The sequence below is a fragment of the Eptatretus burgeri genome, chromosome 4 (genome assembly GCF_056783735.1).
Source record: "Eptatretus burgeri isolate ZD-2024b chromosome 4, Ebu_testis_v1, whole genome shotgun sequence".
Lineage (NCBI taxonomy): Eukaryota > Metazoa > Chordata > Myxini > Myxiniformes > Myxinidae > Eptatretus > Eptatretus burgeri.
In genome coordinates, this window is record NC_140964.1 from 37716896 (window position 1) to 37729597 (window position 12702).

General features: G+C 48.3%; 2 protein-coding genes across 5 annotated transcripts in view; one reads left to right on the forward strand and one right to left on the reverse strand.

Moving 5' to 3' along the window:
- The window catches only part of LOC147027828 (actin-related protein 2), a 115389-nt gene that overhangs the window by 14398 nt on the left and 88289 nt on the right, over positions 1-12702 (forward strand). The gene's annotated exons all lie outside the window — the stretch shown is intronic.
- Positions 1-12702, reverse strand: part of DPH6 (diphthamine biosynthesis 6) — a 45688-nt gene that overhangs the window by 4728 nt on the left and 28258 nt on the right. For all 3 annotated transcript variants that reach the window (XM_085877478.1, XM_085877480.1, XM_085877479.1), the window contains one exon: positions 11495-11589. In XM_085877478.1, coding sequence (XP_085733604.1) covers positions 11495-11589 — 95 coding nt within the window. The remainder of the gene's footprint in view (positions 1-11494; positions 11590-12702) is intronic.

Here is a 12702-nt window from a genome sequence, read left to right on the forward strand (position 1 = left end):
CGGAGCCACTCCTTAGTTGCCCTGGCTGTGTGTTTCGGGTCGTTGTCATGCTGGAAGACCCAGCCACGCCCCATCTTCAATGCTCTTGTTGAGGGAAGGAGGTTGTTGGCCAAGATACATGGCCCCATCCATCCTCCCCTCAATACGGTGCAGTCGTCCTGTCCCCTTTGCAGAAAAGCATCCCCAAAGAATGATGTTTCCACCTCCATGCTTCACGGTTGGAATGGTGTTCTTGGGGTTGTACTCATCCTTCTTATTCCTCCAAACATGGCGAGTGGAGTTTAAACCAAACAGCTCTATTTTGGTCTCATCAGACCACATGACCTTCTCCCATTCCTCCTCTGGATCATCCAGATGGTCATTGGCAAACTTCAGATGGGCCTGGACATGCGCTGGCTTGAGCAGAGGGACCTTGCATGCGCTGCAAGATTTTAATCCATGACAGCGTAGTGTGTTACTTATGGTTTTCTTTGATACTGTGGTCCCAGCTCTCTTCAGGTCATTGACCAGGTCCTGCCATGTACTTCTGGGCTGATCCCTCACCTTTCTCATGATCATTGAGGCTCCATGAGGTGAGATCTTGCATGGAGCCCCTGACCGAGGGAGATTGACTGTTATCTTGAACTTCCATTTTCTAATAATTGCGCCAACAGTTGTTGCCTTCTCACCAAGCTGCTTGCCTATTGTCCTGTAGCCCATCCCAGCCTTGTGCAAGTCGACAATTTTGTCCCTGATGTCCTTAGATAGCTCTCTGGTCTTGCCCATTGTGGAGAGGTTGGAGTCTGATTGATTGAGTGTGGACAGCTGTCTTTTATGCAGATAACAAGTTTAAACAGGTGCAGTTAATGCAGGTAATGAGTGGAGAATGGGAGGGCTTCTTAAAGACAAAACTAACAGGTCTGTGAGAGCCGGAATTCTTCCTGGTTGGTAGGTGATCAAATACTTATTTCATGCAATAAAATGCAAATTAATTATTTTTAAATCATACAATGTGATTTTCAGGATTTTTGTTTTAGATTCCATCTTTCACAGTTGAAGTGTACCTATGATAAAAATTACAGACCTCTACGTGCTTTGTAAGTGGGTAAAACCTGCAAAATCGGCAGTGTATCAAATACTTGTTCTTCCCACTGTAATTAGAACTGCCACTTAATAACTGTTGGCAGTGATGATCAGGTACCAAGACGTCCCGCTTTGATTGGACACATGACCCTGACCCATGACATTTTATTATTATTATTTATTATTCAATTGAATTTGGAATGGCATTAAAATAAATCAAATGGAAGATCAAATAGGTACAGTCCTGCATTGGAGTAAACAGAAGGAACCTGAACAAGCAAAAAGCAAAGATGAAGTCATCAGGAGGAACCTGGATAAGATTCGCATTTCAGCTGCTACTCTTCTACCTGATTAAGCGGTTCCAGAGAAAACATTATTTAATATTTTTCTTCAATCCAATATGGCTGCCAAACCATGTGACCTATGACATCACAATTATCAATATAATATTGTGTATGACGAGTCGCACCAATGGTGCAAATTTTGTCAGTCAGACAAGCGGTTGCGGAGAAAAAACACAAAAGTTCTGTGCAGTCAAACAAATAGACAGACAGACAGACAGACAGACCCAAATGAAACCCAAATGAAATAAGATCTCCTTTGGCGAGGGTCACTTGAAGGACAGTGACATCATGACGTTGGCAGATATCTATCCGCCACATTATTACATCATTATATATACTTGCACCAAGTTTGATTTAAATCCCTGAACTCAGATTCAAAATATTAAATAATTGTGGCTGCCAGACTATGCGTCTCATAAGGTTGAAATTTAAAACATATATTCCCCATTACTACTCGATCATAAATGACCTTTCACATCAATTGATGCAGCAGTTTATGAGAAATAATTTTGTGAAAATTTTGGTTCAATCCAACAAAGCTGCCAGACCATGTGACCCATTCATTATTTGTTAACAACCTGGTATCCCCAAGGCATGGGGAACGTGTGTGAAGTTTCTCCTCGATCTGTCAAGCCGTTCTGGAAAATAAGATTTTGAAGTTTTATTCTTCAAAAAAATCATAATGGCCAGACCATGTGGCCTATGATGTCATAGGTGAAGATATTTTTGTTCCTCATCGATAGGCGATCATACCTACAACGTTTCGCCTCGATCTGTTCAACCATTTCAGAGAAGAAATTTTTTGAAGGTTTTTATGTTAAAAAAATATATATGGCTGCCGAACCACATGACCGATGACATCAATTTTGTTCCCCCCATAAAATATAGGCTTGTATGACCCTTAAAAAAATTCATACTGATCGGATAAAGCATTCGACATATGTAATTATGTCACAACGAAGCAATCTACAAAATCATCAAAAAAAGATCACTTGTTTCCCATGGGGAGTACTTCACATGCCAAGTTTTAATTTTTGTACACGTAGTTTAAGAGATAGGGGACCAAAGTTTTGCATTTTTTCCAACATGGCTGCCACATTACATGACTATCACATCATTATAATTAAAACATTCTACATGAGTAGTCACATGATGGTGAAAATTTCATGTCAATCGGATAAGCGGTTGCAGAGAAAACTAGAAGGGCACTCAGTAGAGCGTATACCTCCACCACGTAATGCCTGATCCACGAGAACATTTCGGGCCCAATACATTTTCGAAATATCATGCTACATATCGATTTTGGCCCGATCTCTCAATGGTGAAGAATCACTTAAAAAAATTAAATAAATCTCGTATCCAGATCTTCACCAAAATCAAATCAATTCGCCGTGGTTACACACCCAACCTGTCCACCAAGTTTCATCCGAATCCATCCACAACTTTTTGAGATATCGTGCTATATATTAGTTTAGCTCTATCTCAATGTTGAAGAATCACTTAACTTATCGGATCCGGATCTTCACCAAAATTGAATCACTTCTTCCTAGTTGCACTCCCAAGCTGTCCACCAAGTTTCTTGTGAATCCATCCATACCTTATTGAGATATCGTGCTGTATATCATTTTTCATTCTCTCTCGTTGGTGAAGAATCACTTCAAAAATTCTAGTAGTCGGATCCTGATCTGGAGCTTCACCAAAATCTAAATATTTCATTCTTGTCACACACCAAACCTACCCACCAAATTTCATCCAGATCTGTCCACAACTTTTTGAGATATCCTGTACACAGACAGACAAACAAGCAAACAAGCCGGTAAGCGGCGATGGGTCGTCGAGCATGGCAACTATAAGATATAGAACAAAATGGATGTCATATAGCGGATAGAGAATCACCTTAAGATTATGCATATCAAATCTCATCCAGTTCCATCTACTGATAACTACTCGGTATCCATTTGAAATAAAAAGTACCGAAAATGCGGTTTGAAATCGGAAATCCCCAAAGTTCGAGGGGGTGCTGTGGGTGAACAAAGATCTAAATTGAAAATCCGGCTCTATCGTTTGTGCACAATGTATTCCAGACTATAGTGTGAATTTTCATGACCATCCGACCATAATCCGAGGAGTAGCATTTGGCACGAAGGCACCTCCAGCTCTTGCATATTATCGATTTTTGCACTCATTGACCTTTGACCCCTGACCTAAGCGAAATCGGTCAATATGTCCTGAGGCAAAGTTGTAGTACTCATTGAGTACCATGAACCTGCAAAGTTTCATTCGTATCGATGCACTCACCTGGTCGCTAGGGGGCCTTCAATTTTTGCCAATTTTCGCGCATACCCTAATTGTAGGGGGCGCTGTGGGTAAAGTATTCCATATATCACAAAAACCGGAATATATTTGATAGAGCATCACCTGTAGATCATTCATGCCAAATTTCATAACCCTACGTCGGCTAATGGCTTTCGGAATTGATTTTGCGTGAACGGTACCGATTTTGAAGGTTTTTCGTTTGCTAGGGAACCAAAGCGTCCCAAGCAACCATCACAATTTCCAAAGAACTCGGTCATAAGATGTACCTACCACCCGAGTTTGGTCAAAATCCGCCCACGTTTACTACCAGTTATGCTGATGACAAACGAACAAACATCCAAACAAACAGACAGAATTACTGACAATAAGGGTCACCTATTTCGGCGACCCAACACCTATTTCGGCGACCCAACAAATGATGCCATTTGGAGCATGATACTTGCAAAATCTACCCCTCTCTCCAAAGGTTGCCATGGATACATCACAAATTGTCCATTTCATTAAGATTCAAATTTACAATCTTTACCAAAGCTCAGATCAATCGGATGAAAATTGACGAGTTTTTAGATTGAAATTGATGATTTTAGAAGTTCGACCTTGAGTTGACCTTTGACATTTTGACCTCAAAAATAGTTGGTTTCCCAATCCAATGATGCAATATGCAAATATTGTTCAAATTTCAAGTCAATCGGAAGAAAATTGACGATTTTAGAAATTTGACCTCAAGATGACCTTTGATCTCAAAATCAATAGGCTTCTCAGGTGAGACTACCTCTACAACTTGGTGAAGTTTCGTGAAGATCGGATTTAAATTGTGACCTGTAGGCAATAAACAGACAGACAGAAAAGCAAAATCGACTGACCAATATACTTCAAAAATCTTCGATTTTCCAAGCAACAAACAGGGAGGGGTGAAAATATAACCTCCTTCACCTTCGGTGGTGGAGGTAATTAGCATGGACAGACATACGTACGCAAGAACGGACAACCCGAAAACATAATGACTTCGGTGACCATCAGCAGAGGAATAAAGGAATCTTTCAGGCAGAGCTGAGCTGTTCAGGGAGCTGAGGCGTAAAACTGTACGTGCACTGAGGATGGACAAGGAGGCCTATGTGCGAGGAATCTGTGAGGGGGTAGAGCATCACCTGTGGACGGGTGATTCTCTTCCTGCTTACAGGGGAATTCACGCATTACGTTCATCCAAGCCCATCCCTCGGAGCACTGCAGTTCGAGCAGAGAGTGGTAGGCTCTTGACAGAGGAGTCTGAAGTGAAGGCCCGCTGGGCCGGTTACTTTGAGCGGTTGTACCAGGCTGATCCCCCAGCTGTCGAGTTGGACGTCAAGGGTGTTACAATCCCTGTTGCTGACCCTCGAATCAACTGTGGTCCACCTTCGCTTGTGGAAACACGGGCTGCGGTGAACCAGTTGAAACGGGGCAAAGCTCAAGGGATCTGTGGCATCCATGCCGAACTTCTCAAGGCTGGTGGAAATACTGCACTCGTGTCGTTGCATGCAGTTTTGTGCTCTGCCTGGAACACAGGCATCATCCCAACTGACTGGAAGAGGGGCCTTGTTGTCCCTCTCTGGAAAGGGAAGGGTGATCGCCAAGACTGCAACAACTACCGAGGGGTGACGCTGCTCTCAGTGCCGGGCAAGGTCTTTGCTCGGATAATTCTTGATAGGGTTCGCCACCATCTGCTTGAGCACCAGCATCCAGAGCAGTCAGGCTTTACACCAAAGAGGTCAACGATTGACCGTATCCTTGCACTTCATGTCCTCACCGAACGCAGGCGAGAGTTTCGGCAGGGGCTGCTTGCAGCCTATGTTGATCTCTGTAAAGCGTTCGATTCAGTGAATCGGGATGTCCTCTGGAGGATTCTTGGTCTTCGTGGGGTGCCACAAAAACTGATCGATTTGATGTCTGAACTCTACTCTGGTACTGAGAGTGCTGTGAAGTGTGGTGGTACCATCTCTGACTTATTTCCAGTTGTTACTGGAGTTCGTCAGGGATGTGTACTTGCCCCCACACTTTTCAGCACTTGTATGGACTGGATTTTAGGGAGGATGTCGGAGAGATAAAGTTGCGGTGCATCATTTGGGAATGTCAAGATCTTGGACCTTGATTTTGCAGATGATGCAGTCATCTTTGCGGAGACTTTAGACATCCTCTTGGGGGCCCTCGAGGTGCTGAATGAGGAGTCGGAGCTGTGCTGTGTCACGTGATTGGGTTTTCGTACATCATGCCTCGCCCGCTAGGGGTGGCAGGAGTGTACTTCTGGTCGCGCAATAAAGCGGAGTTGATGCTGGCGCGCGTGCTTCTTGCGTCCCACTGCACCTCGTACACTCTAGTTGGCGACGAGGATGGGATAAATACGGACTTGTGCCCGTTTTCGACGGAGACTACTTCGAATTGTTTTCGGAGCAATTGGGATGCTATTTCCACGCGAACGATGTGGTCGACGAGAGCAAACAGAAGTCGATCTTGCTCGCTTCGCTTTCGCCGGAGCATTATCGGCTACTGGGTGATTTAGTGGCACCGAACAGGCCCCGGGATGACGAGCTGTCGTTTCGGGACATTGTGCAGAAGATGAAGGCACACATGGCGCCGGAGAAGTCATTACAGCTCGCTCGATTCCATTTCGATCGCCTCTCGAAAGGAGCAGAGGAACGCGTCGCTGATTTTGTGGCGCGGATTAAGCGTTCTTCCGTGGCCTGCAAGTTCACGGCGGGGGAGCGGCCAGCTCGGCTCAGAGATCGTTTTATTGCTGGTTTACGAGATGCGAAGATGGTTTCAGCGGTTTTAAGGCTGAAGGTTGGAGCCATTACATTCGACTCGGTGGTCAGCACGGCTACAGCGGTCGAGCAGACTCGCGGGGATGTTCGAGCCATCACCGGCCACGCGGGGTCGCGGGCACCCCGGGACGCGCGCACGACCTTCGATGCGGGTCGGACGTCGCCGCGCGGCCGCGCGTGCGGCGGGGTGACCCCGCGGACATGCTTGGGATGTGGAGGTCGACACCTGCGCCGTGCATGCCCGTGTAAAGGCAACGTGTGTTTGAATTGTCACAAGGTGGGTCATTTGGCGCGTGTGTGCCATGGGGCGCCGGCCACCGTTAAGGTCATGGACGGCGATGTGCGAGGCGACTCGGGGCGGAACCAGCGGCCGTTGATGGACCTGTTTTCAATTGGCCCGGCGGCGGCACGCCCGATGACGGTGGAAGTCGAAGTGAACAAAACGCCGATCACGTTCCAGGTCGATACGGGAGCAGCGGTGTCGCTCATCGGGGAACAGACCGCGCGTAGACTCAACGGCTTGAAGCTTATCAGGTCAAACCTCATGCTGTTCACGTACACCCGCTAGAAGATAACGCCAGTCGGGATGGCAGACGTGTCTGTGCGGTACCAAGGCCAGGTCGCCACGCTTCGGGTGTACGTCGTGCGGGGGAGGGCACCGTCTCTCCTCGGCCGAGATCGGATGGCCCGCATCAGGCTAGACTGGGCCGCAGTTCACCTTGTGCAACCCGTGCCGAGCCAGTGGGAGGATCAGTTGGAGGAGATTCTTCAAAGACATCAAGGGTTGTTTAGCGACGACCTTGGGAAACTCAAGGGCATGGAGGCAAAACTCTTCTTGAAGGAGGGGGTGGTTCCTCGGTTTTGTAAACCGCGTCCGGTGCCATATGCCCTGCGGGACAAGGTCAAGGGTGAACTGGATAGGCTGGAGGCCTGTGGAGTGATCAAACGGGTGTCGTGCTCGGATTGGGCCACCCCGGTGGTCACGGTGCTGAAACGGAATGGAGACGTCCGATTGTGCGGGGATTTCAAATCCACGGTTAACCCGGGGCTCAGCGTGGAGCAATATCCATTGCCGTCAATCGATGAAATATATGCACGATTGGCGGGGAGTCAATACTTCACGAAGCTAGACCTGTGTGATGCATATTTTCACCTGCCGATGGATCCCGGGAGTAGCGAGCTTTTGACAATCAACACGTGTCAAGGACTCTATCGATATACCCGACTCTGTTTTGGGATTGTTTTGGGATTGCTTCGGCCCCAGCTTTGTGGCAGAAAGCCATGGATCAGGTTTGCATTGGCCTGCCCGCTCAGACCTACCTGGACGATGTGCTCATTGCGGGGAAAACTGCGGACAAGCACCTTGCGAACATTGCCCAAGTGCTGACAAAGCTAGAAGCGTGCAGCCTGCGCTTGAACAGGGGCAAGTGCGCGTTCTTCAAGCAGCGCTTGGAATACCTCGGGCACATCATCACGCCGGAGGAGCTGTTGAAAGGTCCTCAGAAAGTGGAGGCGATTCAGCACATGCCACCGCCTTGCGACAAGACGCAGCTGCGCTCGTTCATTGGTATGGCCCAGTATTACCAAAGGTTCGTGCGGGGGCTCAGCTCACAACTTGCGCCGTTGACGTGGTTGCTCAGGAAGGACGAGCGCTGGGCTTGGGGGCCTGCATACCAGGCGTCGTTCGACCGTGTCAAGCGGCTGCTCACAGAGGATACGGTCCTCGTGCACTACGAGCCTGCGCGTCCGCTCCTATTGGCATGCGACAGCTCTGCATATGGCATCGGGGCAGTGCTCTCCCACAGGATGGACGATGGTTCCGAGCGGCCTGTTTGTTTTGCATCCCGGACCCTGTCCACAGCAGAGCGCGGATATGCCCAGATTGAGCGTGAGGCTCTCAGCCTCGTCTGGGGTGTGCGGAGGTTTCATCAATACCTGCTGGGGCGGCATTTCACTTTGCAGACGGATCACAAACCGCTTCAATTCATCCTGAGACCCGAACGCGGGGTGCCGGTGGTAGCAGCCGCGCGAATACAGCGGTGGTGTCTGTTTCTGGGTGCTTACGATTATGATATTCAGTTCCGAAGCACCGAGAAGCATGCTAACTGCGACGGGCTCTCATGCTTGCCGTGTGCGGAGGGTCCAGCTGCGTCCGAGTTGGCCGACCGGGTCGATGTGTTCGCGCTGGGCCAGGTCCAAAGCGGGCCGGTCACGGCCAGGCAGGTCGCAGTGGAATCGGCTCGTGATCCGGTGCTTGCCCGTGTCGTCCAGGCGATTTCTACGGGGAATTGGAGCGATCTCCCTTCGACACCGGCATTTCAACCTTTCACGTCACGCGCATCGGAGCTGTCATTGGTCCAACGGTGCGTAATGTGGGGAATGAGGACGGTGATTCCACCGAGGTTCAGGCAGCGGTGTTTGGAAGAACTGCATGTCAGTCACCTTGGCATCGTGAAGACCAAGAGTCTTGCTCGTAGCCTGTTGTGGTGGCCGGGGTTGGACAAAGACATTGAGCAGTTGGTTAAGCGTTGTGCCATGTGCCAGACAGATGCTGATAACCCGCGTCGGGCTTCGGGTCTCTGGCCTGTGCCAGACCGAGCTTGGCAGAGGGTCCATGTAGATTTTGCGGGACCGGTTAATGGCAAAATGTTTTCGATTGTGATCGATGCATTCTCTAAATGGCCGGAGGTTGTAGTAATGCAGCATACATCAGCCAACATTACAGTAGAGAAACTGCGGACGATCTTTGCTAATAAAGGGTTGCCGGAGATCCTGGTCTCTGATAATGGTCCGCAGTTCATCGCAGGTGTATTTGATGAGTTTATGCGCCAGAATGGTATTCGACATCTAAGGTCCGCACCGTATCATCCTGAGACGAATGGCCAAGCTGAGTCATTTGTCAAGATGTTGAAGCGGGCTTTGCGCAGGGGGGGGTGTTGCACCTGTGCAGACGGTGGTCGATGTCTTTTTGCTCCATTACAGGAACGCAGTTCATCCTGTCACGGGTGATTCGCCTGCCATTCGTCTCTATGGACGGGCATTGCGGTCCAGGCTGGATTTGCTGCGACCTGGATGGTCGGGGAGTGGGGCGATGTCGCGTCCGACGCGGCTGCGCAGCTTCGAGGTGGGGCAACGGGTAATGGTGCGCAATTATTTCCACGGTTCCAAATGGGTGCCGGCGGTGGTCTCTGTGGTGCTGGGGCCGGCGAATTGCATGGTGCGGACTGATGGTGGGGATGTGTGGAAGCGGCACGTGGACCAAATGCATGATCGCTGTTCAGCGTCGCCCCCCCCACCCACACCTCCCCGGGCCGAACGATGCGGGACCCCCACCGGTAGTATCGCCGGCACCTGACGTTGTATCGCCGGGGCTGGTTGGGCCGACGCCAAGGGGGTCTTCGCCTGATGCCGTCCTACCCGGGGACGTCAGACAGGCTGGGCGGTCAGGGGTGGCTGGTGTTGCGGAAAGTGCGAGTCCGGCGAGGGTGTCACCTCGACCGAGCCGGGAGGTGTCTGAGCCTGGACTGTCTGGCGGCGCTGCCCGTCCGAGGCGGGTCAGGGTGCGGCCGCGGTACTTGGAGAATTATGAGTGTTGATGTGTTTCAGATGGTCATGTTGTGATTGTCCGTTCATCGTGTGACGGGTCATTTTACGAGGGGAGGAGTGTGCTGCGTCACGTGATTGGGTTTTCGTATATCATGCCTCGCCCGCTAGGGGTGGCAGGAGTGTACTTCTGGTCGCGCAATAAAGCGAAGTTGATGCTGGCGCGCGTGCTTCTTGCGTCCCACTGCACCTCGTACACTCTAGGAGCCGTTGGGATTACGGGTTTCTTGGGTCAAAACTAAGATCCAGGCTTTCGGTGACATCTTGGATGCTGCTGTCCTGTCTGTGTCTGTTTGTGGTGAGGATGTTGAGGTCGTGGAGAGATTCACTTACCTTGGCAGTGATATTCATGTCTCTGCTGGCTGCGAGTCAGAGGTCAATAGACGTCTGGGTCGGGCCTGGGGAGTCATGGATTCACTGGATCATGGGGTGTGGCGCTGCCGGTACCTGTGCGGGAGGACGAAAGTCCGAGTCTTCAGGTCCTTGGTACTTCCAGTCTTGCTCTATGGGTGCGAGACTTGGACTCTGACCAAGGATCTGAGACGGAGACTTAATTCCTTTGGTACCAGGTCTCTTCGGAGAATCCTTGGCTATCGCTGGTCGGATTTTGTGTCCAACGAGCGGTTGCTGAGAGAGACTCGGATGAGATTTGTTACCTGCATAGTCCGTGAGCGTCAGTTGTGGCTGTATGGACATGTGGCTCGTTTTCCTGACGCTGATCCTGCTCACCAGATTCTCTCAGCGAGGGAGTCTCATGAGTGGAGGAGGCCAGTGGGCCGACCACGTGCCTCATGGTTGCAACAGGTTGACCATCATCTCAAGGAGATGGGGATGGGCCTGGCATCTGCCTGGGGGATGGCCAGACGGAGGCCCCTGGAGTACCGGCGGAAAGTGGATGCAGCGACGCGCTGTTCTGGGACATGCTTTCATACCTGACCTGACAGGCTAAATTAACAATACAATATTAGGCAAGGCAAGTCCCAGAGAAGAGAAAAATGAATAAATGAACAATGAACATAATGAGTGAAATATGATAGATTTCAAAATAAACAAATGGATGGATGGATGATGTTAAACAGCCAAACGTTTGACTGCCGTTTCATCACGGTATGAAGGAAAGCAATTCCTCAATCATCTCAGAAGTAGTGTGAAATGCCCAAGAGCAATTTGACAAAGCAAAGAGCGAGGGATTAAACTGTTATCAATACACAGACAATTTGTCTATGTATAAATATGTAAACCACAAAATAGATTGTAACAACTCGTCCAACATCTGCAAAGCACCGTCCGTATAATAACAATACACGATTATTCTTCCTTCATAGTTAAAAGTAAAAAAAATATTTTTTAAGAGAAAGTACAGAAAGTACTGACATGACAATTTTCTTCAGAAACAGAGGGCAGTCCAATGTGAATGTTTCATATTCTCCTCCTTCGCCACAGATGTTGACACCATATTTCTGTGACAGCTGGCATGACAAGTACAAACATTAATAGGCATTTGCACACACGATACCTGCATAATAGTATGGTGTCTTATTGTACAAGCAGTTTGAGGAAATGGCAAAGTGTTTACATGCTTATAACCACCAAATATTTTTGGACAGTGAGGAATATTGCAGAGTTAGTAATTAATTACTCTTTGTCCGATGTAGCGTGACAAGGTGTTGGTCCTCTTGCTGAAAGCTCAGACCAGATCACCGACAGTCAGTGTGCCATAATTTGGTGGATAACAGGGATAAATATTGCACCATTCCACACTTTAAGTCTGTCTGTCTGTCAATAATTGATCTCCTGACCCACTCCGCCAATTTACTTCTTTTACAATGAGCTGTACATGTTTATATTATGTAAAATAAGGATATCAGGACACAGGCGTGTACCTTTACATCAATTACAAGGACATCATCCAAAACCAAGTCGATCCAGGAAATAAAAAGTGAAATTAAAACACTGATTTATAAAACGAGAAACACCCGCTACCTTCAGGAGCAGTCTCGGGGAAGGGAAAAATATCGAAGGCATTACTTATTGGGCGGCCTGCACATCACGTTTTCCTAAAATGATAACTGTTGGTGGGTAAAGGTCCCCATGTTTTGTGAGACTGTTACATTAGCATCCTGCATCACTCACACTCACTTTCTCGGTAAAAGTGGAAAATGAATGCAGCCATTGACTACCTTTACAGCAGTGACCAAGGCTAAACTGTTTTTTTTTCTTTAAGAAAGCCTCCAGCAAATGCAAACAAACATGATTCAGATTACAAGACAGACTTTACAGGTTGTCTCACAGTGCCTTTCTTTCCCAATCTTACTTCATCTATAATTTGTAGCCAATTTAAATCTTGGAGTGAAGAAAAAAAAAATTGAAATCGCCAAAAGAATGAGCTCAATGGGAGCAGAGATCTTTTCTTTTTCCTGTTTGTTTTGGCAAGAACTCACGACACAGGACACTTTATAGTGAGCTTGTGGCAAACTGCACCAAATACATCTGCACGTTTATCATTTCTTAATCATAATCGGCCATCTGCCTCAAAAGTTGTGATTGCATGCTTGAGAATACGTAAACAGATCGACTTGAGC